This window comes from Petromyzon marinus, chromosome 51 (assembly GCF_048934315.1).
Source record: "Petromyzon marinus isolate PM22_M1 ecotype Great Lakes invasive population chromosome 51, UKy_Petmar_22M1.pri1.0, whole genome shotgun sequence".
NCBI classification, from domain to species: Eukaryota; Metazoa; Chordata; class Hyperoartia; order Petromyzontiformes; family Petromyzontidae; genus Petromyzon; species Petromyzon marinus.
In genome coordinates this window covers 13,269,698-13,294,919 of record NC_133717.1, presented here as the reverse complement: position 1 = coordinate 13,294,919, position 25,222 = coordinate 13,269,698, and the positions used below count along the sequence as shown (strand labels likewise).

The 25,222-nt window shown below is 51.7% G+C and overlaps 1 protein-coding gene across 1 annotated transcript in view; it reads right to left on the bottom strand.

Annotated features, from left to right (window-relative positions):
- LOC116953315 (uncharacterized) overlaps nt 1–12,765 on the bottom strand; it is a 69,333-nt gene extending 56,568 nt beyond the window's left edge. The window contains exon 1 of the mRNA XM_032973410.2: nt 11,147–12,765. Coding sequence (XP_032829301.2) covers nt 11,147–11,321 — 175 coding nt within the window. The 5' untranslated portion in view covers nt 11,322–12,765. The remainder of the gene's footprint in view (nt 1–11,146) is intronic.
- Between the last annotated feature and the right edge of the window lie 12,457 nt (nt 12,766–25,222).

Here is a 25,222-nt window from a genome sequence, read left to right as displayed (position 1 = left end):
ACACGCCTCTACGCGTAGACCGCAAGGTAATTCGCGTGTATATATGTGTGTGTGTGAAGCGCTTGTGTAGAAAATGTGTACGTAATATATAACAATGTAATAATATTCATAATAAACTAATGTAATAATATATTGTGTACCTCTGCGTAGTGAATACGCGTGCGTGTGGGTGCGTGTACGCAGGATGGGGAGCGGTGGTGTAGTGGTCGGCGCGCTGCGCTACGAACCCGGCGTCCCAAGTTCGATTCCCGCTCACGACCAATCACCAACGGCAGATGATTGAGCCAGAGCCCACGCCTAGGTCGACTCAGCCTTAAACACGAGTACCTGGGTGCGGCGTGTGTGTGGGCCTTTGACGCACGCTAACAGCGCTCGCCCCAAACAGTCTGGATCGTCGTCTTTGTACATGCACAATCATTTTTGTTTATCTCAATCCACCGCTGGATGAAGGCCTCCCCCGACGCGGTGTGGAGTTGGTTGACCATACTTCACCACGCCGGGCAGTGCGGATTGACGGAGAGGAGAGGTTTGTTCTCTCTCAAGAGGCCACGGCGCAGCTGATGTTTTGGCCGCGGGTCGTGAATCTGGTTCCGAGCGCAGTGCGCTAACCACTGCGCCACCGCTCCACCCCAGTATGTCTGCGTGTTACACAGCTTGCTTCCAAATAATGTTAACACTTCTATGAGACTATCGTGGTTTTTTTAATGGATACAGAACGGATAATACGCTGTGACATGATAACAAATGTAATGTTAACAGCTTCAGAAAGTCATTGAGTCTCCACTTGTGAACGCGTCCATGGAATCTTCTCCAGGTGGTGTTGTTACCAATTCTCAGAAGTGTCAACATTTTTTTAAGCCGCCTGTATATTCAGTACCCACGCAATTCACTCGTACAAAGTACATAGTTATACTTGATGTACACGAACACTAGTCAGATGTTAACGGTAATTATTTAATAGTTGCGATTGATAACGGAATACTGTACGCAATTTTTTTTTTAAAACACATACCTAAACATGTACAACCTGTCCATTACATGCGCATGCATGTGTGCGTGCGTATGTATATACGCTCGTTTGCTGATTTACGCTCCGTTATTACAGCTTCTGTCCACCATACGGAGCGGAGAGGTGTGCCCAGCAGTGGTGAGCGCGCTGCGCTAAGAATCCTGACCCCCTTCGAGCGAGTTCGAGTCCGGGCCAGGGCTAGCGAACATCGTCATTCCCGCTCAACCGCTGATCATACTCCAAACATGTCTAACCAATCCTTAACAATAGCGCAACGTGCATAAACAAACGTCCAGTATTGGACGATGTAGGCTCATTCGATATTGCTGGCCTACGCGACGCAGCACAACTAGGCGCTGTCGACTTTCCCGAATGTATAGCCCCCCCCCTCCTACCCCTCGTTCTGCTGAGCGATGTCCATCTGAACCGCCCAATTCAGGGGAGTGTGTGTGGGGGAATGGCTGCGTAGTGGTTAGCGCACTGCGCTACGAACCCGGCGACCCGGGCTCGATTCCCGCTCGCGGCCAACACCGGTGACGATTATCTGAACCGGTCTTGGGCCTTCACTAGGTCGACCCAGCCTCAAATGCCGGTGCAGTGTGTAAATATCGCCATGAGGGAGACAAAGGCGGCCGGGCGTCGTTGCTGGCCACCCACCCACCCCCTCGTGTCCCGTGCCGGCTTTCATTAGATGCTCGCTAACTGTACTTGCACCTACAGTCTGTTAATGCTATACGGGGGATCCTTGTCGTTGTGTAGTGGTTAGCGCACGGCGCTATTAACTCGGCGACCCGAGCTTTCGATTCCAGCTCTCGACCAAAATAAATAAAATTGACGAATATCTAAACAGGTACCGGGGGGAGGGGGGCTCGGCTCCCCTAGGTCGACTCAGATTTAAATGAGTACAGGACTGCGTGCGGTGTGACAAACATCAGCACCGGGGGAGACAAAGGCGGCCGGGAGGGGTGCTGGCCACCCACCCTGCGTGTGCTTTGGCGGACTTTATTAAGTGCTCACTCACAGCACTTGCCTCAACAGCCTATAGGGGATCTTTGTCTTTGGAAATGAAGTTTACTCGCAAATGCCCATCATCATCCTCACCATCAACAGCCACGGTCAATCCACTGCTGGATGAATTCCTCCCTAACCCACCGCCGCCGCCACGATTTGATTCCGAGCGACGTTCCATCCACGAAGCTCCTCTGGACACTTTTCAGTTTTTGTCCGACGCATGCTTCTCCTTGCCGTGCTAACCGCACTCGATGACTGAGCCACATCGGAGCTGTACAACCTCGACACATTCCTCAATAAACGCTGCGTGGCCTTGAAAGAAAGAAAGACAAACATGTAATCGGTAACGTTTCGGCCTATGAGCCTCTATTCTTTAAACAGCCACACAGCAGGTGGTGACCCATTGGTTTAAAAAGCGCGTGCACACGTGAACACCATCACTATGCAATACCACGCACACTACACGGTACATAAATACGCACGTATGCGTATATACTACTGTATGTCATATATAAAAATAGCCTATGCGTTGCGAAGACAAAAGACCACTCTCCCCGTATAGCCTTGAACAGATCTTTGGAGAATTTGCGGTCAGCACCGTTGAGAGCCGGCACGGCACGCGGAGGAGCGAGTGGCTAGCACCACGCCTCGCCGCCTTTGTCTCCCCCCCCAGTGGCGATATGTTTTTGCTTTGTTTGCACACCGCACGAGGTACTCGTTCGAGTACGCGCGCCTGCAATATGGAGGCCGTTGCACGTGTCCGTGAATTGTGTTATCTTTCATCGTTAATGGTTTCAGCCCACCCTTGCAGGCTTCTTCTTCTGTATGATAGAACATCGTTCGGACGACGTTCTTCTAACGTGAGATGTGGCGAGGAGTTTGGGGGTAATGAAGATATTCACCCAGCAGTGCTTGATCATGGCTACTGCTAATGCTGCTGATGATGTATTTGGCGCGATCGGAAACATAAAAAAACATTACTCACCCGGCACACCACATCCAGTATTCCAACACAGCTTTTGCTGTGTTCCGTAGCTATCAGATCCATTCCAGAACCAGGGACCCCAGGACACGAGCCAGTAAAGACACGCGCACACGCGTAATGCGAATACATAGGTATATATATCTATGCACACGTATTAATTAGCGTGTACACATATACGAGTGTGGAACGTGCATATATATGTGTGTAGTAAAAATGTATACGTGTGTGCAATGTACTCGTACGATGTGGAATACAAAGATACATCCCCGTATCGCCTGGAACAGACTGTTGGGGCAAGAGCTGTTAGCGAATAGCAGCGCCTATCAAGGTCGGCACAGCACGCGAGGGGGTGGGTGGCCAGCACCACGCGTGGCCGCCTTTGTCTCCCTCTAGGCGATGTTCACTACACACCGCACCAGGTACGCTCATCACCCCGTCTCCACACGTGTGCAAGCTCACACATAGGTTAAATACCCTCTTACACATGCGATGAGGGCACACTACACGTGTTTGTCATGCACATATTAATAAGAGTATCAACAGCAATGCACATACACGCGGGTGATACCATTAGCATCATTAGCAGCAGCAGCAGCCAGGGTCAATCCACTGCTGGATTATGGCTTGCACAGTCCCGTCGCCCACGTGAATGTAACGATCCAACCCAAGCGAGGCCGATTTCATCGCTCCATCTCCGCACCGGGGAGGCGGGCGGCGACACGAATATCGATGAACTTTGCGGACGTTTGTGAGTGGGGGCGCCACGGTGGCTAGGAGATGTTAACTACCTCGCCTGTTATGCAGGCGGTCGTGGGTTCGATCCCGGCCCTGACGCCTGCTGCTGCTGTATATTTGGAGTTTGCGTGTCCCTCCATCTGTAGTCGTATGGATTATTTCTCCGGGTCCTCCGGGTTTTTACCCTGCACATTGTAGAATCAAGGTGCGTTTAGAGAATTTGGCTTCCATGAATTTCCAGGTGGTGATGATGATGATGATGTTGTCGAGCCGCTTCACTGAGCTATCATTTGTGGCCGGGTCGCTTCTGAAAAAAAAACCCAGAGCTCTATAGGTCAGTGCGGGTCTTACATGCTAAAGTAAAACAAAAATAGTTGATAGTTTTTTAAAGAAAATAATCATTCTTGATTTGAGTAAAATCCCCAAGCTCTCCCAAAGTCGACGCCTAGTTAAAAATAAACACGTTGAGATACAATGACAAATCATTTACGAAGACGCCGTTAAATGTACGAGTAATGTATACACACACATCCTATATGGATTACACGCACGTGCTGGCAATATGTACATATATACGTGGCATATATAACAGGATACGTGGTATATATGACAACGGGATTGTTAAAAAGCGGTTTCTTATTGTGTACATCGCCGCGAAAAAAAAAAAAACAACCCTGATGATAGATAACCGTTTTATGCCGCAGATATCGAAATATCTCGAGCAAACAAACATCACTCGTTTATTTTATTTTGTTAACCAAGCAAACGTAAGCGAGGTCACAATGCGCGACTCTTGCCGCAGTCGGGGCTGTCGCTGGTTTGCCGGGGAGCGGTGGCGCTGTGGTTAGCGCGCCGCGCTGGGAACCGGCCGAGTCGGTTTAGATTCTCGCTCACGGCCAACATCGGTGTCGATTATCTGAACCGGGCCCGGGACTCCCCCCCCCTAGGTCGACTCAGCCTTAAACGAGTTCCTGAGACGAAGATGGTCGGGCGTGGTGTTGGCCACCCACCCCATCGTGCGCCGTGCCGGCCTTCAGGGACGTTCGCTAACAGCACTTGCCCCAACAGTCTGTCGAAGGCTATACGGGGGATCTTTGCCCATGGTTTAGCAAGCTATTCTGTACCGGAGTTCGTCGTTAATATTTCAATCTCCCGGAGGGACAGATGGCACAACAACGGTGCAAGATTCGATAAGGAGCGCATCTATGATCACAATTGTTATTCCACCCGTGAATCGGTTAGCGGTTACCCGACTTTCAGAACCGAGGCTGTAAAACGGTAACCGGTTCACCGTTTAACAACCCTATCAACTAGCGCACGCACACTGTGTGCGCAAATAGTATGTACACACAAATACTATATATTGGCACTATGTATACAGTATTTGTATGTAGCATCTGCACATAGTATGTTCGCATTTTATAATCTTTTTTACCAAACATGTAAAACAAATGTTTAATTCAATGCCTTATATATCGTGATACGAATATATTTGCCAATCGACCACATTCATAAACAGCACCCCCGATTCGCACTGTTGGATACGTACGGTGCGAAATAAGTTCAACAAGTGTGTCTGTAGCCTTAAGAATAAAAAAATAGGTGACGTTTCGGGCCACAACCCCTCTTCACAGCACATTTCCAGAAGCCGACTTTTATATTATTTTAAAAGCCCACACACACATACACATAGTAGTTGTTGTTGTTCGTGCAATACTGCCAACGCGACACCACCAGCATCGCCAGATGATTTTGATATATATGAAAAGCAGTATGCAGTAATATAGGAACATATTTTTCAAAGATGTCGTGCCCTAACAACTTTAAATCGGAGGTACTGGCAAGCCGACTCAGCCGCAAGTGGGTACCTGGTGCAATGTGTAAAACATTTCCAAGAGGAAGACAAAGGCGGCCGGGCGTGGTACTGGCCACCCACCCCCTATGAATGGCGTTCCGGCCTTCATAGGTGCTCGCTAACAGCACTTGCCCCAACAGTCTGTTAAGACTATACGGGGGATCTTTCTCTTTGCCACACACTCAATGCAGATAGCGTGCGTGTAACTTGCGTATGTAAAGACAATGCACACGTGTGTGCGTGTGCTGTATGGACACGTGTGTGCGTGTGCTGTATGTCATGAGACTGCACAGTGCTGTACTTACAAATGTTGGCCGGTACGATTCGGAACGCTATCCCGAGAATAATTTCGACACTCGCCATCCACTCGCTGGACAACTTTTTAAAAAAAAAATAGAAACCAGCCATTTCTAGCAAACGGTGTAATATATGTCTATATATACATATATACTTCCGTTTCCTTATGATTCAGATTGGTATATGGTATAATAATGGTAGAATATTGTTAGTGATAGGGGTAGCTTATACTCTGTAGTCGTGGTTAGTGCCTTACGCCGATACTGCCGACTTCTTAACTCGCCAGCCGAACGAGCGACGTTGCAGGAACATACCGAGTCAGAAATGACTCCCTGATTCTATTAAATGTGCACGTGCGCATAACGTACCGACGACGACAACGATGATGAAACACGTGTAACCATCACGCACGCGTAAGATGCGCCTGTGTTGTTAATAGAGCGTGTACAATGTTACAGCCTTGGGAGACTGCTGAGCGAGTAACACCTACGATGAAAGCCGGCAATGTACACCACGCCCGACCGCCTTTGTCTCCCCAACGCTGATGTTTACACACCGCACCGGGTATCTGCCTTCATCCAGCAGCGGATTGAACATAGCTGATGACACGCGGTTAATTACCACGCACACGCAGACAATGCACACTGCTCTTACACGCGGATGTGCCATAGACTGCAGATGACATGTTATCAATAACGTGTTAGTATACACATGTTTGTACACATGTTTCACGTGAAACTATACAGTGTGGACACTGCACTGGCTTTCAACTGCATATATATATATTTTTAAAAAATGCGTATTAATGTGCGGGGTTTAACGTTCATACATCACCACTTTCGTTTCCACGCGTATCAACATTCGCAGGGCGCGCACGATTTCAACCGGTGCACACGCTGCACGCGCCCGTATTACTCCGGCCGGTGTGTTAACCATGACTATATAGTAGCAGCGATAACGCCACTCGCACCGCATGCTTCACTCACACCGGACGTTAAAGATTCACCGAGGAGATTCGCAAGAGTTGGCCAATCGTGGTCCAAAGTTTCGCAAAAATTCGAAAAGTCACATTGCAAATGACTCCATTGCTATTTTATGCATATATGTGTAAGGGGGTAATGATTATGTACGCGTGTGTAATGTAGAGCTACGTGTAATATACACGTACGTGTGTGTGTGTATGTAATGTAGCGTGTTCAAAGACAAAGATTCACCCACTATAGCCTTAACAAATTACAGGGGCAAGTGCAATTAACGAAGCACCCTCCTAATCCCGGCAGCAATTGTCGCCACCGACTGACAGACGGATACCCGCAGCAGGGTCACTCCTACAAACTGAGACTCCGACCCTGATCGCCCCGAGTTCTAACCCTGGCCACACCGCTTAGAGACACACAGATCGTGATCGCAGAGCCGCACTCAAACGCGAGACACATTGGAACTCGTTTATTTTGTCAATCATCGGGCTCGTGCAGCGTGTACGGAGGTAATTGGTTATTCAGCGGATAGTGTGTGTTAACGCTATACGACGTATCGGAGTTTGAGAATACCTCGTATTTGTTACATGGTATTTACAAACCGCACACATTCGGCGTAGTGCTTCTCAGACCCCAGTACTCGCGACGCGTCACGCTCCGTCCATGCGCGTTTACCGATCTGTTCCACATTCAAACTCAACTTAAAGTCCTTCCACCGCTGCGCGCGCCCGATGCTCTCAGTGCGCGTGCGTGCGTGTGTGCGTGTCCGCGTGTTCCGTGTGTGAGTGTATACGTGTCCCACGTGTGTGCCTGTACGTGTCCCACGTGTTCCGCGAGTGATGCAGACAGCGTTAATTGTTTAGCGCGTTAGGTGGGACGTGTGTTTAACAATCATCGGGCGCGTGCAGCGTGGAGAGAATTCTATTATTTGAATTATATTGGTAAAGATGGCGCGCGGTAGGTCCCGGAGGGCGCTGGAGTTCGGGAAAGTCGTGCGTTCACGTGCCACTCAATACGCGTGGACAATACATCATGTGTGGGGAAAGCGAAATGTGATTTTTCTTGGGTCAACCCGTCCACTCAAAATTGCACTTTTTGGTGTAAAAGTCAACAGCATTAAAATGTCATTCTACTCGCTTCATGTTGACTACGGAGTGCTCAGGATCTTCTTCCCTGTGTCTATGCCTCTGTGTGTACTGAGTGTTATTCTACCACTCACCTACTCACGCACCAACTCACTCGCTCACCTACTGACTCCTCACCTACTCACTCACCTCGCTTTCTTGCCCGTGTCTATGCCTCTATTCTGTGACTGTAGATATTGACTGTCACAACACATTATTCGACTCAGTCGAGCAAACCGGTAAATATTGAGCGATCGTCTTCAAACTCGCATTGCCTTCAGATTGAGAGGTGAATGATTACAACACGGAGGTGTGATATTGTGAATATCTGCCTTGAATATTGAGTGGTTTCTTATTGCACGTAAGTGTATTGCACTATGCAGTATATACATACACAGCAATCACACGTAACATTGCTACTATTATTATTACTACTATTACTATATATTTTAAGTTTAACCAGGTAAGGCCCCACTGAGCTATTATCGGTCTTTCTCAGAAGCGACCTGGCCACAATTGATAGCCCTACGAAGTGGATTATCACGTGGAAATTTATAGCAGCCAAATACTCTAAAATTATATTTATAAATGTGGAGGGAAAACCCGGAGGACGCGGAGACAAATCCACGCGACCACGGGGAGAGAGAGAGAGACACCGCAAACTCCAAATATACAGGAGCAGCAGCAGCAGCAGGCGTCAGGGTCGGGATCGAACCCACGACCTCCTGTTTACCTGGCGAGGTAGTTAACATCTCCTAGCCACCGTGATGATGATGAGAGAGAGACACGCAAACTCCAAATATACAGCAGGCGTCAGGGTCGGGATCGAACCCACGACCTCCTGTGTAACGGGCGAGGTAGTTAACATCTCCTAGCCACCGCGACGCACACCACCACCACGCACGCGGTTTGCATGTCAGCTACATGCAACGCGCTCGACACACGTGTGTCATGTATGCGAAATGCGTGTGCGGTCTCCATGACAATATATTGTGCAAGCAACGTTATTTATGTTGACGATTCACTTTTATTAAAGTTGTGGCTTTGGCCACGCAACGGTGGGTGGTGGAGGGGCTTGAAGACACATATGTGGTCAGAGCATTACGTGGCTTTAACCACGACAACTATTATGAATAGGAAAAACGCAGTGAAAGCAAACACACATACACACACACGTATACACGTGTGTGTGTGTAATGCACGAAACATTCGCATGCGATTTACGTGTTGTAAGACAACAAATATATTGTACACAGTATACACAATGAACGCTTGGCACACATTGCACGCTACGCTGAAGAAACTTGATGTATAACAATGCGTCAATGTACACATAGCAAAGACAAAGATCCACTCCTACAGCCTTAGACTGTTGGGGCAAGTGCTGTTAGCGAGTAGCAGCACCCTATGAAGGCCGGCACGGCACGCGAGGGTAGTGATGTGGCTAGCACCACAACCCGGCCGCCTTTGTCTCTCCAGCGTTTACATACACAGGATGCACGCACACTGACACACAGATACACGCAGCCGCCATTCGCCGCGAAGTAACGTTGGCTTCAACGCAGCGGTTGTGCCAGACTAGGTGCGCTTCGAGATGCACAGCGGATATGCATTCGCACACCGCAACAGAGATATACTCACACACACGCATTTAGACACAAGTACACACACAATACACGTAGAGACACTGACATAAAGTTACAAATGTTATAAACACATTCACATTGACACCCTTACACATTGATACAGACTGACACACAGATACACACTGGCAGCTACACACGCTGACAACTACACACACTGACACACAGTGACACACAACTACACACTGACACACAACTCCACACATTGACACAAATATACACTTATACGGCTAGACGCACTGACACACAACTACACAGGCTGACACACAACTACACACACTGACACACCACTATACGGCTGATGCTCAACTACACACACTGACACACAAGTACACACTCTGGCACACAACTACACAGGCTGATACACAACTACACACTGACACACAACTACACATTCTGACACACAGCTACACAGGCTGACACACAACCACACAATAACACACATATACACCGATACAGCTACAATCACGCACACACAGCTAATGCACACACCGACACGCCAACAGACACCCGTCGACCTTAATTTACCATGTCAGACACCACCAGCCGCAGCAGCCGCCGCTGTAATAATATGAAATATAAAATAACCGCGAGACTTGAAAATATAGCTGGCTCCATTCAGTTCTCGAAGAATCTCCCAGCATCAGCAGCACGTGGTGCGAAACGTCGGACATCACGCACGGCACAACACATGAGAAGAGAGTCGGAGCTCTACAGTAGGTCCGCGCACGACTTCGTTAGCCCAGTCGTCGGCAACCACAATAATAATAATAACAAGAAGATCTTAAAAAAGTTTCTCTAAAATTATGTTTAAATAAAAATAAAAAATCTATCTTTGAAGATCCGCAATTCAACGTGGTGAATACGAGGTGAATTCATGGTGAATTCGTGGTGAATACGAGGTGAATTCATGGTGAATTCGTGGTGAATACGAGGTGAATTCATGGTGAATACGAGGTGGATTCATGGTGAATACGTGGTGAATACGTGGTGAATACGAGGTGAATAGGAGGTGAATTCGTGGTGAATACGAGGTGAATAGGAGGTGAATACGTGGTGAATTCATGGGGAATACGTGGTGAATTCATGGTGAATTCATGGTGAATACGTGGTGAATTCATGGTGAATACGTGGTGAATTCATGGTGAATACGTGGTGAATACGAGGTGGATCCATGGTGAATACGTGGTGAATACGTGGTGAATTCATGGTGAATATGTGGTGAATAAGAGGTGAATACGAGGTGAATTCGTGGTGAATTCGTGGTGAATACGAGAGACGGTGGGCCCTTCGCGCATAACGTCACGAAGCAGACCCAGTTGAAAGGTCCCACACCACACCGCGTGTAGTAACAACATCGACTACGGCGACTCCGACGTCACGAGTCTCCCGTGCGTGGCGATGGTGGTGGTGGTGGCATCACGGAGTTCGGTAGCTGGGGAAAAGGACGCACGCGAGGAGTTGGGTTGTTTGTTTGTTGTTTGTTTGTTGTTGTTTGTTTGTTCGTTACCTTCGGGGAAGACGGAGCGCATCTTGAGGTAGCTAGTGGTGAGGCGGATGATGGATGCCTTGTCGAGCTGCGAGGTGATCGCGGACGGGAGAGGCAGCAGTTTGGCGAGCTCATAAAACTCCCCGTTCTCCTTCTCCCGCCGAGTCCTCGCGGCGTTCTTTGTCTTATCCTTCATCGCGACGGCGACGATCTATTTTGTCGGTAAACAAGTCGTGTTGTTGTTGTCCTTGTCGTTGCTGTTGTTGTCGTTGTTGTCCTTGTTGTGCCCAGTCACTCTGCGCGCGTCAAATAAGTTTCGCTTAAGTCATGTCTCGCTGTTGGAGCGCGCACGCACGCGCGCACGCACGTGTTGTTGTTGTTGACTGTTTGTTATTGTGAACCCGGTTGTCGCTCTCTTCTCGCTCCTTGTTGTCCGTCGCCGAGTCGTGGCCGCGAGATCGCCGTCGAGCGGTGACAGGCGAGGCAATAGTCGCCGTGGAACGGGCCGAGGTGAAATCACGTCTCACCGCTCACACCCATCCAGCAGTGACAGCGGTACAGAAGCATCGGCTGACAGCTCGTCGGAGCGGACGATCATTGGACAATCACAACGGCGACTGCCCTACTCCTCCTCCTCTTCCTCAGTTGCCCGTAACTGTAAAGATCTTCTGCTGTGCAGGACAAGAAAGCGAAACGCCACCAACCCCGAGGTGCATCGGCGGACACTGGTGCTCGTGAATTAACGAGAGGAGAGAGAACGACGCCGACTCTGCGCGACTTTTAGCTCACGCGCTCTCTCCGGGTTCAAAAACTTCTCGAGAGATTTCAAACTCGGGCCGACCGCCGATCGCCGCCCCCCGCTGATTTATTTCGTTGTTGCTGGCCGCTGCAAATCGTCTCTCGCTCTCTCACTCTCTTGCTGCCTTCGCTAGTGGATGCCGCGGCGGTTTGCGATGTGCAACGGCGAATTCTCCGAGACTCGGGGCGGCGTCGAAACGAACGCAGGCATCTTCTCGATGGCAAAAAAAAAACAAATCAGCTCGGGCCCCCTCCTCCCACTCTCTCTCTCTCTCGATCTCTCGTCCTTCCCGAGTGTAGGGACACGAGAAACGCACACACAAGGGCACGCACACTGCACGGCACAGACACACACACACGCGCGCGCGTACGCACAGATGTACGTACGGATATCTTCTGTTGCTCCGCGAGCCGCTTGCAAGCCTAACGTGCCTGCCGCATGGCTATAAAGCGTATCAGTGTGTTGTCTCTGTGCGTGTGTGTATATATATGCAATAGAACTGGTACAATATATACGCTATACTACAGTGAAGTGTTTGCGGACTCAAAACATAATTAAACACGCGGACTCTATCTCTCTACACACGCGTGTGTGTGTGTGTAAATATATATGTACAAGCTCAAGATAATATATCCGAGGCTTTCTTGATTGCAATGTCATAGGTGTTAGTGCGTGTGTCAGTACAGGGAGAAATACGCGCGGAGTGACTGAGTGTGATTGTCTGTGTGTGCGAGGAACCGTCTCTTCCTCCCTCTGTCTGTCTCTCTGTGTGGTGGGGTGGATTGAACAGGCCGAGGGATGGACGCTGGGGTTTGGGGGAGGGAGAGGAGAAGGGAGGGAGGAGAGGGCGCAGTTTCGCTTTGAAAGAAAGTGGACGGCACGTCACCGTATCATTAACATAGCCGCCGCCTCCCCGTCATCCCACGGACGAGAAAGGAAGGGATTTCAGGGGCGCAACGTGATGAACCATTAATGCCACCTCTTCTACTCTCGCACTCGTCTCACCACATGAAACAACACGATAGGAAAGTATATATACAACACACATTTATTTTAGACATCCCATCGGTTGAAATCCGATCCGCTTGAACGGATTTGGCTGAGAGGCGCATTGCATCATCCGCAGTGGTGTTTCAACACGTGGACAACTCTGGACCGGTTTCAACATTCAGTTTCTCACTACCAGCAGAGTCAGATTTTACTTGAAGCAAATGCGATATTCACGTCGTGGACGACTGATGCTGGCCACCCACCCCCTAGTGAGCCACAGCGCCGGCCTTAATAGGTGCTGCTCCTCGCTAACAGCACTTGCCCCAACGGTCTATCAAGGCGATAGGGTGGGGTTCTCTGTCTCTGTGTGATGTGCCGGCGCTGGGGAGACAAAGGCGGACGAGCGTCGTGCCAACCACTTCCTCAACCCCCTTGTTCTTCGATCCGGCATCCGTGACAGAAATCAGTTACAATCTAGGGGAGGGTCAGCCTGACGTTGTACATTAATTTAAGTCTCATTTAAACAATTACAGGAACCTAATTTTTTTTTCAGTAAACCAAGTAAATAGCCCGGTCGCTGGTATGTATTTAAATACATGACGTACACGCAGTGGAATAAAAATACTAAATATCAATGCACACGGATTCCTCCAGTATAATATACATAAATATCACCACTCTGATTCTGTACGCACGCGCGCAGTATCAATCCGATTTTGAGCCCTCTCTTACATCACGTAGGCCTTTGTTGACGCACAATCATCGGGCACGTGTAGCGTGTAACGACCGAGTTTGCACTGGCACAGAAGCACAGGGCAACACACGTGCGCAGGTTGCGAGGGGAATGGCGTTCGGGAACCGCCGAAAGCCGACCCAGGTGGACCGTGAAGCACCCTGGGGGTAACAAAGCCACGCACGAGGTCAAGTTTGACGTTGGGTTTGTGCAACCAGCTGAGAACTGAAGAGACCAGGGTAGAGTCAAGAATCAGTGGGTGAGTGGGTGAGTGATTGGGTTGGTGGGTGAGTGGGTGAGTAGGTGGGTGAGTGGGTGGGTGATTGGGTTGGTGGGTGAGTGGGTGAGTGAGTAGGTGGGTGGGTGGTTGGGTGAGGGAGTGGGTGGGTGTGCGGGTGAGTGGATGAGTGGGTGGGTGAGTGGGTGAGTGGATGAGTGGGTGGGTGATTGGGTTGGTGGGTGAATGGGTGAGTGAGTGGGTGGGTGAGCGGGTGAGTGGGTGAGTGGATGAGTGGGTGGGTGAGTAGGTTGGTGGGTAGGTGGGTGAGTTCAAGTTGTGTTTGTGCAACCAGCTGATAATTCAAGAGACCAGGGTAGAGTCAAGAATCAGTGGGTGGATGGGTGGGTGGATGGGTGGGTGGGTGAGTGAGTGGGTGAGTGGATGGGTGAGTGGGTGGGTGAGTGGGTGAGTTCAAGTTGATTTTGTGTTACCAGCTGTGAAATCAATATACCAGGATAAAGTCTCATTTGCAAGAGCCAGTGGGTTGGTAAGTGGGTGGGTTAGTTCTAGATTGTATAACCTGGGCCATTCGTCTTCACTCTGGTAAGAGTGCGATTATTGCTGCTGCTTCTGCGCCTACAGTGTGATCCCAATTGTGTCATTTTCTGGTGATTTGGACCCTGACGCTGGCACACAGTGGCCTGCTCTTGAGATGGATCTTTAACGTCCCACAGTCACCTGGACGTCGCGTATTTTTTTTATATCGAAATCAACCCAAACCTCCCGTAAATCACGTGACTTCCGTGTGGCCAACCCCGCTCTCGATCCATCGCCTCCTTTGAAAACAGACGCCGCTCCGTGCCGCTCACTTCTGCTCGCTCCTTCATGCTTTTTACTTGCTTCTTCTGCACTCATCTTCCCGTGGCGTGCCACGAGGGCCAAACAATAAACAAAACAACAAACAACAAACAAAACTAAAACTACAAACAATACTAAAACTACAAACAAAACCAAAACAACAGCAACAACAACAACAACACGTACTGAACTCGCCATCTCTGCGAGGAAGGACCGCGTCACCTCCCCGCATTGCCGACATCATCATCACAGTCAGCCACGGTCAATCCACTGCTGGATGACAATTAGTTTCAGTCCCGCCGAACCTCTGCCGTCAGCAACGATTCAACGCGACGTACAGGCGCCGTAAGGCACCGCGCTATTTAACGCGGTCATTCGTGTTCCAACGACCTGAACTGCCCTCTGAAATCCCCACACCGGCTCATCTCAATTTGGTTTGTCATAATGGACGCGTCGCGGCGTGCCAGCGCTGTCCGTGAGCGCTTCCATTGCAATACGCAGACATTCCTATATTTACCCGCTTGCTCGTTCATTGCTATCCCCGCGTTCCGCGCAGAGTCACCACACGAGGAATCCCGTGGGAAATCTCCACCCCGCTGCGTGAGAGAACGGCCCGCGGAAGTTGTCACAACCCCGCAGAACTGCATCCGAGATCCCCGTCTTCGCGTGACCTCTGAACCACACACCCGCTCTGGCACTGAGGAGCAACTCTGGAATGGAATTTAGCCAAATTAATCGCAGAACCAGATTTTACGTGATGTTTATTTTGTGTGTGTACAGTCATTTGAGACCTGGCTGAGACCATCAACTCACTGCAGTTGAGAACCCGGCTTAATCACAGCTCAATGGGTCTCTATGTGAGTCTATGGGTCTCTATGTGAGTCTATGTGTCTCTCTGCGAGCCTATGGGTCTCTATGTCAGTGTATGGGTCCCTATGTGAGTATATGGTTCTCTATGTGAGTCTATGGGTCTCTGTGTGAATCTATGAGTCTCTGTGTGAGTCGATGGGTCTCTGTGTGAGTCTATGGGTCTCTGTGTGAGTCGATGGGTCTCTGTGTGAGTATATGGGTCTCTATGTAAGTCTCTGCATCTCTGTGCGAGTCATTGGTGACTTGCGAACCCGGGTCACCCCAGTGAACAATGTAATAGCCATCACCACTCAACACACACAAGACAAAGATCCCCCGCGTAGCCTTAATCGACTGCTGGGGCACGTGTAGTTAGCGAGTATCACCTATAAAGGTATACGAGGTGATTGGGTGGCAAGCACTGCGCCCGACCGCCTTTGTTTCCCCAGTGGCGATGTTTTAATTTTTTGTTACACACCGCACGAGGTACTCATCTGAGGCTGAGTCGACCAATGGAGTTCGGAATCCGCCAGGCTGAGTAGCGCAGCGCGCTTACCGCTGCACCACCACTCCCACAAAACGCACGGTGTTAGACTGTGCGCAACGCGAAGACTCCCCGTGGTGCCGGGCACACTCGAGAAGCGAGTGCTGCTAGCGAGCACCTTACCAAAGTTTATAGACACACACGAAAGACAAAGATCTCCAGTGTAGCCTGAACAGACTGTTGGGGCAAGTGTTGTTAGCTGAGCAGCGCCTATGGATGCCGGCACGGCACACGAGGGAGTGGGTGGCCAGCACCACGCCCGGCCGCCTTAGTCTCTCTCGTGGTGATGTTTACTACACACCGCAACACCAGGAACTCAGGTGGGGCTGAGTCGACCTAGGGGAGGCCCAGGACCGGTTCGAATATTCGTCACTGGTGTTGGCCGTGAGCGGAAATCGAACCCGGGTCGGCGGGTTCGTAGCGCAGCGTTTGCGCTAACCGCTGCACTACCGCTCCCCCACTATACACACAGACACACAGACACACACACAACGCGCAAACACCAACACGTGGGAATATGCAAACTACCACCGTGCAGTGTCTTCACGCGGACCCGCGGCGTGCGTCAATACCATTGTTCGCGCAATGGAAGTTCGAGGTCTACCTGCTCGGCAGTCTCACGCGCAGCTCCCAGAGTTGGTTTCCAAGGAAGTGCGGCGAGGCATTTGCCTTTGTTGCACAACGCAGGGCCACCTCGAGACTCGCGCGGACGTGTTTGCTCGCGTTCACGGAACTCACTTTTGCTGGTGAAGACCCGACGCATCGAAAACCGCCACCTTTCCAGAGGTTTGCTTGTTCGCGCAACACTGCTCGCTTGATGCACGCACACACACAAACACACAAACTAAAATAGTGTAGCGGTGTTGGGAGACTTGGACGTGTCGGATGGCGTGAGGCCCTATTTTGAACGTCTCTACATCGCGTTTCAATCTCATACATTCGAAGGGCACCCCCCCCCACCCACGTGGCAGCTGTCTCTGCGCGGCAAGAGGTGACTCGTCGGCTGGCGGACCCAGGAGAGAGGGGGGTGGGGTGCGATCATTGCTCTGGGGTTTGATCCCAATTGAGTGAACTGACGGTGCAATTTTAAAACAAACAGAAATAAAAAAAAATCTGCTAAAATTTGGACCGTGACGCCTCCTGGCTCGTTTAAAAAAACGTCACGGGATCTTGAACGTGCCTCTTATTGAGTGAAGCAGATGGGGAGCAGTAGTCGCTATTTAACTTAACTATATTTTTATTTTACCAGGTAAGGCCCCACTGAGCTATATAGCTTTTTTTAAGAAGCGACCTGGATATTGCAAACGATAGCTCAACGTAGTGGCTCTTAAAACGTGGAAATTTATAGCAGCCAAATACTCTAAACGTATGTTTCTAGATGTGGAGGAAAAAACCTGGAGAGAGAGACATGCAAACTCCAAATATACAGCAGGCGTCAGGGTCGGGTTCGAACCCACGACCAACTTCATAACAGGCGAGGTAGTTAACATCTTGCCAGCGCACTGTTAACCAGGGCTACCTGCCGGACGCGAACCGGGATAATATCTGTAACGAGTGGCAAACGCGACACCGCTCGGCCACGTCGTCACGATAAACATAAACTCTCACACATAAAAAAAAATAACTACTTTCATTCGGCCACGCATGTATGTTCTATTTACACACGCACACACCCAGTGCAGGCTTTCGTAAGGTCGGCGGGATTAACGCTCCAGGCGATGCTGCCTCCAGCCCCGTGGAGGGAGATTCCTCGTTCGCTTATCCCGGCTGGAGGTCTCCCCCCCCCCCCCCGACCTCTGGGGGCCTCGAGAACCGCCTGCCGGACTTTGGGCCGGCAAGCGGGCCCGAGACCCTCTCGAGCGCACTGACTCCGTCGCCTGGCACGAGCGGGCCCAGCGGTAATCGCCTCGCTCGCTCGCTCGCTCACACTTCAGAATAACATTTGTACGATTCTGTAAGCCTCCCTCCACACCCCCTCCACGACCCTATACATTGAAAAAAAAAAGAACCCACAGCCGATATGACGCAACCCTTCCCCCTCCACGTATTCTCAAACAAAGTGCGGCAAAGTCCTCGCGATGACGCGGTTCTTCCGCGAGGGAAAACTTTTCACGCCGTTATAACGCGGAACTTGCGCCATTACAACGTGGAACGCACCAGTTTATAACGCGGAACGCGCCCCCATTATAACGCGGAACGGCCTTTGTTATAACGCAGAACGCAACCTTTCATAACGCAGAACGCGCCCCCATTATAACGTGGAACGCGCACCGTTATAACGCGGAACGCACCCCCATTATAACGCGGAACGCGCCCCCATTATAACGCGGAACGCGCACCGTTATAACGCGGAACGCACCCCCATTATAACGCGGAACGCGCCCCCATTATAACGCGGAACGCGCCCCCGTTATAACGCGGAACGCGCCCCCATTATAACGCGGAACGCGCCCCGTTATAACGCGGAACGCGCCCCGTTATAACGCGGAACGCGCCCCGTTATAACGCGGAACACGCCCCGTTATAACGCGGAACGCGCCCCGTTATAACGCGGAACGCGCCCCGTTATAATGTGGAACGCGCCCCGTTATAACGCGGAACGCGCCCCGTTATAACGCGGATCGCGCCCCGTTATAACGCGGAACGCGCCCCCATTATAACGCGGAACACGCCCCGTTATAACGCGGAACGCGCCCCGTTATAACGCGGAACGCGCCCCCATTATAACGCGCAACACGCCCCGTTATAACGCGGAACGCGCCCCGTTATAACGCGGAACGCGCCCCGTTATAACGCGGAACGCGCCCCGTTATAACGCGGAACACGCCCCGTTATAACGCGGAACGCGCCCCCATTATAACGCGGAACACGCCCCGTTATAACGCGGAACACGCCCCGTTATAACGCGGAACGCGCCCCGTTATAACGCGGAACGCACCCCCATTATAACGCGGAACGCGCCCCCATTATAACGCGGAACACGCCCCGTTATAACGCGGAACGCGCCCCGTTATAACGCGGAACGCACCCCGTTATAACGCGGAACGCACCCCATTATAACGCGGAACGCGCCCCGTTATAACGCGGAACGCGCCCCCTTCATAACGTAGAACGCGCGCCCGTTATAACGCGGAACGCGCCCCGTTATAACGCGGAACGCACCCTGTTATAACGCGGAACGCGCCCCCATTATAACGCGGAACACGCCCCGTTATAACGCGGAACGCGCCCCCGTTATAACGCGGAACGCACCCCGTTATAACGCGGAACGCGCCCCCATTATAACGCGGAACACGCCCCGTTATAACGCGGAACGTGCCCCCGTTATAACGCGGAACGCACCCCGTTATAACGCGGAACGCACCCCGTTATAACGCGGAACGCACCCCCGTTACAACGCGGAACGCACCAGTTTATAACGCGGAACGCGCCCCCATTATAATGCGGAACGCGCCTCGTTACAACGCGGCTACTGAGCGGTGACGATGAACTACTTTCTTGACCTGCGCGGCTGAGCGGCGATACCGGGACACGGCGTGCCCTCACTTATTTTACCTCGCCATCTCCAGTGCGCGTGCGGTAGTAGTCGTGCATCGCAACTCGCCGCGATTCACCGTTGACTCGTCAATGGGAGAAAGCGTTTTCTGCCTTTCCGCTGAACACGATTGTCGCTGAACGCGGACCTTTCGAGGAGGGCGTCTGCGAGCGGCCGAGTAAAATCGCCGTCGTTTTCCTTCGCACCGCCACCGCCATCGGCCGCACGGACGAGGGGAGATGGAGCCGTGCTGGGCGACCCGCGGTGGATTTTGACGGCCGAAAGCGCCGAGCGACGACCCGCACAGAGAGCGAGCGCGCGTCGGCCCGATCGAGAGACTTGGACTCAATAATTGTAACGAATTTTACTTTTTTTTAAGTAAAAAAACACACACAAGGAATAGGCGCACGATCGGCGGGACCCGCGACCGGGTGTTTATTTTTGTATTTTTTTGGAAAATGAAATCTTGAATTGTCACGCGATGGCGACATTTCAGCTCGTGAGGCTTCGCAGATGCAGGGAAAGTCCACTCAAAGTGTGAACCAAACAAAAGTTGGGGGGGGGGGGACAATCAAGCCCCATTCACAGACCCCTCGTTTTCAAGCACCCACCTACCCCACGACCCACCATTCACCCCACCCACCCAGGACCCACCCACCATCCACCCACCCCACCCCACCCACCCACCCACGACCCACCATCCACCCACCCCACCCACCCCACCCACCATCCATCCACCCACCCCACCCACCATCCACCCATCCACCCCACCCACGACCCACCCACCCTACCCACTCCCGACCCACCCACGACCCACCCACCACCCACCCACCCCACCCACCCCACCCACCCAGGACCCACCACCCACCCACCGACTAACCACACGCACACCACACAAACACACGCACACACTAACCACGCACACACTAACCACGCACACACCACACGCACACACCACGCACGCCTGAGTGAGATCCGGCGGGCTCGCGCGGTTTCGTCTCCAACACGTCTGAGCTCCGTGCTAAAGACGCCTTTAGCACCGGCGGGCCGGGCCTGTCTCTCTCTAGCGCGCTAAAGTAAATATCAACACCCCACACCACCACCACCACCCCCCACTCCTCTCCCTTCCAGCGTGTAGAAGGGCGACCTCGCTGCGGCGACTGGGTGCGAGAGAGGGAGGGAGGGAGACGGAGCGCGCATGCCATTCCAATCAGAGGGGCTTTGTCTGCCGGACAGGGAAAGGTGTTGTGTGTGTGTCTAGCTAGGAGTGTGTGTGTCAAGCTAGGGGTGTGCGTGTCTAACTATGTTTGTGTCTGGTTAGGTGTGTGTATAGCTAGGTGTGTGTGTGTCTAGCTAGATGTGTGTCTAGCTAGGTGTGTGTCTAGCTAGGTGTGTGTCTAGCTAGGTGTGTGTCTAGCTAGTTGTGTGTCTAGCGAGGTGTGTGTCTAGCTAGATGTGTGTCTAGCTAGGTGTGTGTCTAGCTAGGTGTTTGTCTATCTAGGTGTGTGTGTAGCTAGGTGTTTGTCTATCTAGGTGTGTGTGTAGCTAGGTGTGTGTCTAGCGAGGTGTGTGTATAGCTAGGTGTGTGTCTAGCTAGGTGTGTGTCTAGCTAGATGTGTGTCTAGCGAGGTGTGTGTCTAGCTAGGTGTATGTCTAGCTAGGTGTGTGTCTATCTAGGTGTGTGTCTATCTAGGTATGTGTGTAGCTAGGTCTGTGTGTAGCTAGGTCTGTGTCTAGCTAGGTGTGTGTGTAGCTAGGTGTGTGTGTCTAGCTAGGTGTGTGTGTCTAGCTAGGTGTTTGTGTCTAGCTAGGTGTGTGTGTCTAGCTAGGTGTTTGTCTATCTAGGTGTGTGTGTAGCTAGGTGTTTGTCTATCTAGGTGTGTGTAGCTAGGTGTGTGTCTAGCTAGGTGTGTGTGTGTGTCTAGATAGGTGTGTGCGTGTCTAACTCGGTGTGTGTGTCTAGCTAGGTGTGTGTGTCTAGCTAGGTGTGTGTCAAGCCAGGGGTGTGCGTGTCTAACTATGTTTGTGTGTCTGGTTAGGTGTGTGTATAGCTAGGTGTGTGTGTAGCTAGGTGTGTGTATATCTAGGTGTGTTTCTATCTTGGTGTGTTTCTATCTAGGTGTGTGTGTAGCTAGGTGTGTGTGTAGAAGGGGGACCGCACAGACTGTAACTACAGGGCCATCTCACTCCTCAGTGTGCCGGGAAAGGTCCTGGTAAGGATTATTCAACATCGCCTTGCCAGGCACGCTGAGGAGAGGCTTGTGGAGCCCCAATGCGGTTTCACGAAAGGGCGGTCCTGCACAGATGCCATATTTTCTGTCCGTCTGCTACAGCAGAGGTGTAGGGAATTCCAACAAGACCTACATCTCTGCTTTATTGACCTGGTCAAGGCCTATGATACCATCAGTAGGCCTGGGCTCTGGGTTGTTCATCGTGCTTTTGGAGTCCTTAACCCTCTGCTCACGATCATTAAGGACCTTCATGATGGTGAGTGGGCCCGGGTAAAACTACGTGGCAGGGAGTCAGAGCCATTTCCTGTACACCTTTGGGTGCGACAGGGATGTCCTCTGGTACCCACATTATTTGACATCTATTTTGACCACGTAGTTTGTGAAGCCTTCAATAGTTGTACCGGGGGAATCTCCATTTGATACAGATATAATGGGAGGCTGATCGATGCCCGGGTGCGGTCAAGGGATGGCTCCCTATTCCACGTTATGTATGCCAATGATTTGGTAATAGCTGCTCATTCAGAGGAGGAGTTAGAGACGCTGCTGCTGAGACTGGGGCGTCCCACTAAGAGATGGGGCCTTACCATCAGCCCCACCAAAACTAAGCACCTGCCTGGGTATTTTGTACCATCGGACACTCCGCCCACAACTTCCAATCGGTGATGGGGCAGTTGTGGAGAGAGTGGAGAGTTTCCCATACCTGGGCAGTGTGCTTATGACCGGCTCCAGTTGAACAGCAGAGGTCTCACTCCGAATTAGTCGAGTGGCAATATCTTTTCATCGGTTGCATAACGCTGTGTGGAAGCTACCTGGTCTGTCGCTCCGCACTAAGTTTCAGGTCTTCTCTGCCACGGTCATTCCCTCCCTTCTCTACGCTTACGAAACGTGGACCCCCATAATGGAACATCGTCGCCGGTTAGAAACATTTAGGCTAGCCTGCCTACGATCCATCCTGGGTTTAACCAGGCTGGATTGTGTGAGGAGCTCACCAATCCTTGAAAGATCTGGGCAAGGTCCCATCGGTGTGCTGGTCCGGCAGGCAAGGCTGCATTGGCTGGGTCATGTAGCCCGCATGCCCAGCCACCGCATGCCGAAACAGCTTTTGTTCGGCCGGATCGAGGGGGCTAAACGGGCCCGGCACGGGCTAGAGAAGAGATGGAGTGATGTGGAACAGGAGGACGTGGAGCTGAGTGGACTTGCCGATGACTGGTACCAGCGGTGTCAAGATCGGCCTCTGTGGAGGAGGCTCGTGAACGACGCTATTGGGCAGTTGGAGGCAGTCGCCCTCCAACAACGGAGGTCCGAGGAGCGACGCTCACAACGAGCGGAGCGACGCGTGGCTAAAGCACAGCAGATTGGCACAGTAGGGGGCACAGGTGGTGCACCAGCCAGTCATCTCAGTCAGTCTACCCGTGGCACCTGGGTCTGCCCCGTGACCTCCTGCCAGCGGGCGTTCGACACTTCATGTGGCCTCAAGGTGCACATGGCCTGGCACAAGCGTCGTCGTGGTGACGTCACCGCCACTTAGTGGCGAATGGCGGTTGTTGTGTGTAGCTAGGTGTGTGTGTAGCTAGGTGTGTGTCTAGCTAGGTGTGTGTCTAGCTAGGTGTGTGGGGAGCGATAGTGTAGCGGTTAGCGCGCTGCGCTATGAACCTGGCTCACGGCCAACACCAGTGACGATTATCTGAACCGGTCCCGGGCCTCCCCTAGGTCAACTCAGCCTCAAATGAGTACCTGGTGCGGTGTGTAAACATCGCGACTAGGGAGACAAAGGCGGTCGGCCGTGGTGCTGGCCACCCACCCCCTCGTTTCGGCCGTCATAGGTGCTCGCTAACAGCACTTTCCCCTTTGTGTCTAGCTTGGTGTGTGTGTGTCTGGCTTGGTGTGTGTGTCTGGCTTGGTGTGTGTGTGTGTCTAGCTAGGTGTGTGTGTCTAGCTAGGTGTGTGTGTCTAGCTAGGGAGACAAAGGCGGCATAGGCGTGGTGCTGGCCACCCACCCCCTCGTGTGCCATTCCGGCCTCCCTCCATAGTTCATAAGTGTTCGCGAACAGTATTGTGAAGGCTGTGTACGTGCGTGTCTGTCTGCATTCGAGTCTGAACGTATGTAAGTATGCCGATCCGTCGGTCTCATTGTACATATCTGTACGTGTGTGCCTCTTTGTGCGTGCGTGTGAATGCGTGCAAGTGTGTGTGTGTTATTGGAGGATCTGTAGGTAATGAGTGATTTCCTAAACGCTTTGGAAAACGAGTGGAAAGGTCTCACACCTGCACACACACAGGCCTACACCTTCACAAAGCTAACCCGTATAGTCTTCACAGACTGCGGTGGCCTATGAAGGCCAGCACCACGCCCGACCGCCTTTGTCTCCCTAGTTCGGTGTGTACTCATTTGAGGCTGAGTACTCATTTGAGGCTGAGTCGACCTAAGGGAGGCACCGGGAGCGGTTCAGATAATCGTCACTGGTGTTGGCCGTGAGCGGGAATCGAACTCGGGTCGGCACACACAGCCCCCCCCCCCCCACACACACACAGCCACACACACAGCCACACACACAGCCACACACACAGCCCCCCCCGCCATACACACAGCCACACACACACACAGCCACACACACACACAGCCCCCACACACACACAGCCCCCACACACACACAGCCACACACACAGCCACACACACAGCCCCCCCCCGCCACACACACAGCCACACACACACACAGCCACACACACAGCCACACACACACACAGCCACACACACACACAGCCCCCCCACACACACACAGCCACACACACAGCCACACACAGCCCCCCGCCCCACACACACACACAGCCCCACACACACACACAGCCACACACACAGCCACACACACAAACTCCCATGTAGTATGCAGAGTGATCCATGCATAGGTATCTCTACGCGAGCCGTGTCCTTCCGAATCGCTCGACGTGGCATTTACTCAAGAACTTTGCATCAGACACTCCCCGTGGCATCCAGGAGTTCACGTCGCTCAAGTAACGAACTTAGCCGTCTTCTCGTGGTGCCCATTAATTTCCCCCGGGTCACGCCTTCATAATGAATCAGTCTCGTCTGGTTTTCATTGACACGTCCAAGAAATCTCACCCTAATACAGATTGTTGTTTTTAAAAAAAATTAGAGCGCGTAAATGTGTCGTTAAAGCCGTCACCACCCGACACAGCCAATTAGTAAGGTTCGTCACGTAAACAGAAGGTGCCAGTTCGTTACTAAGTACAGCACACCGGTGTGTTGGATAGCAAATCCACAACCGATTTACAATCTGACATTTACAAATCTAACCCTGCCTTTCTCAAAGGCAGGGTTA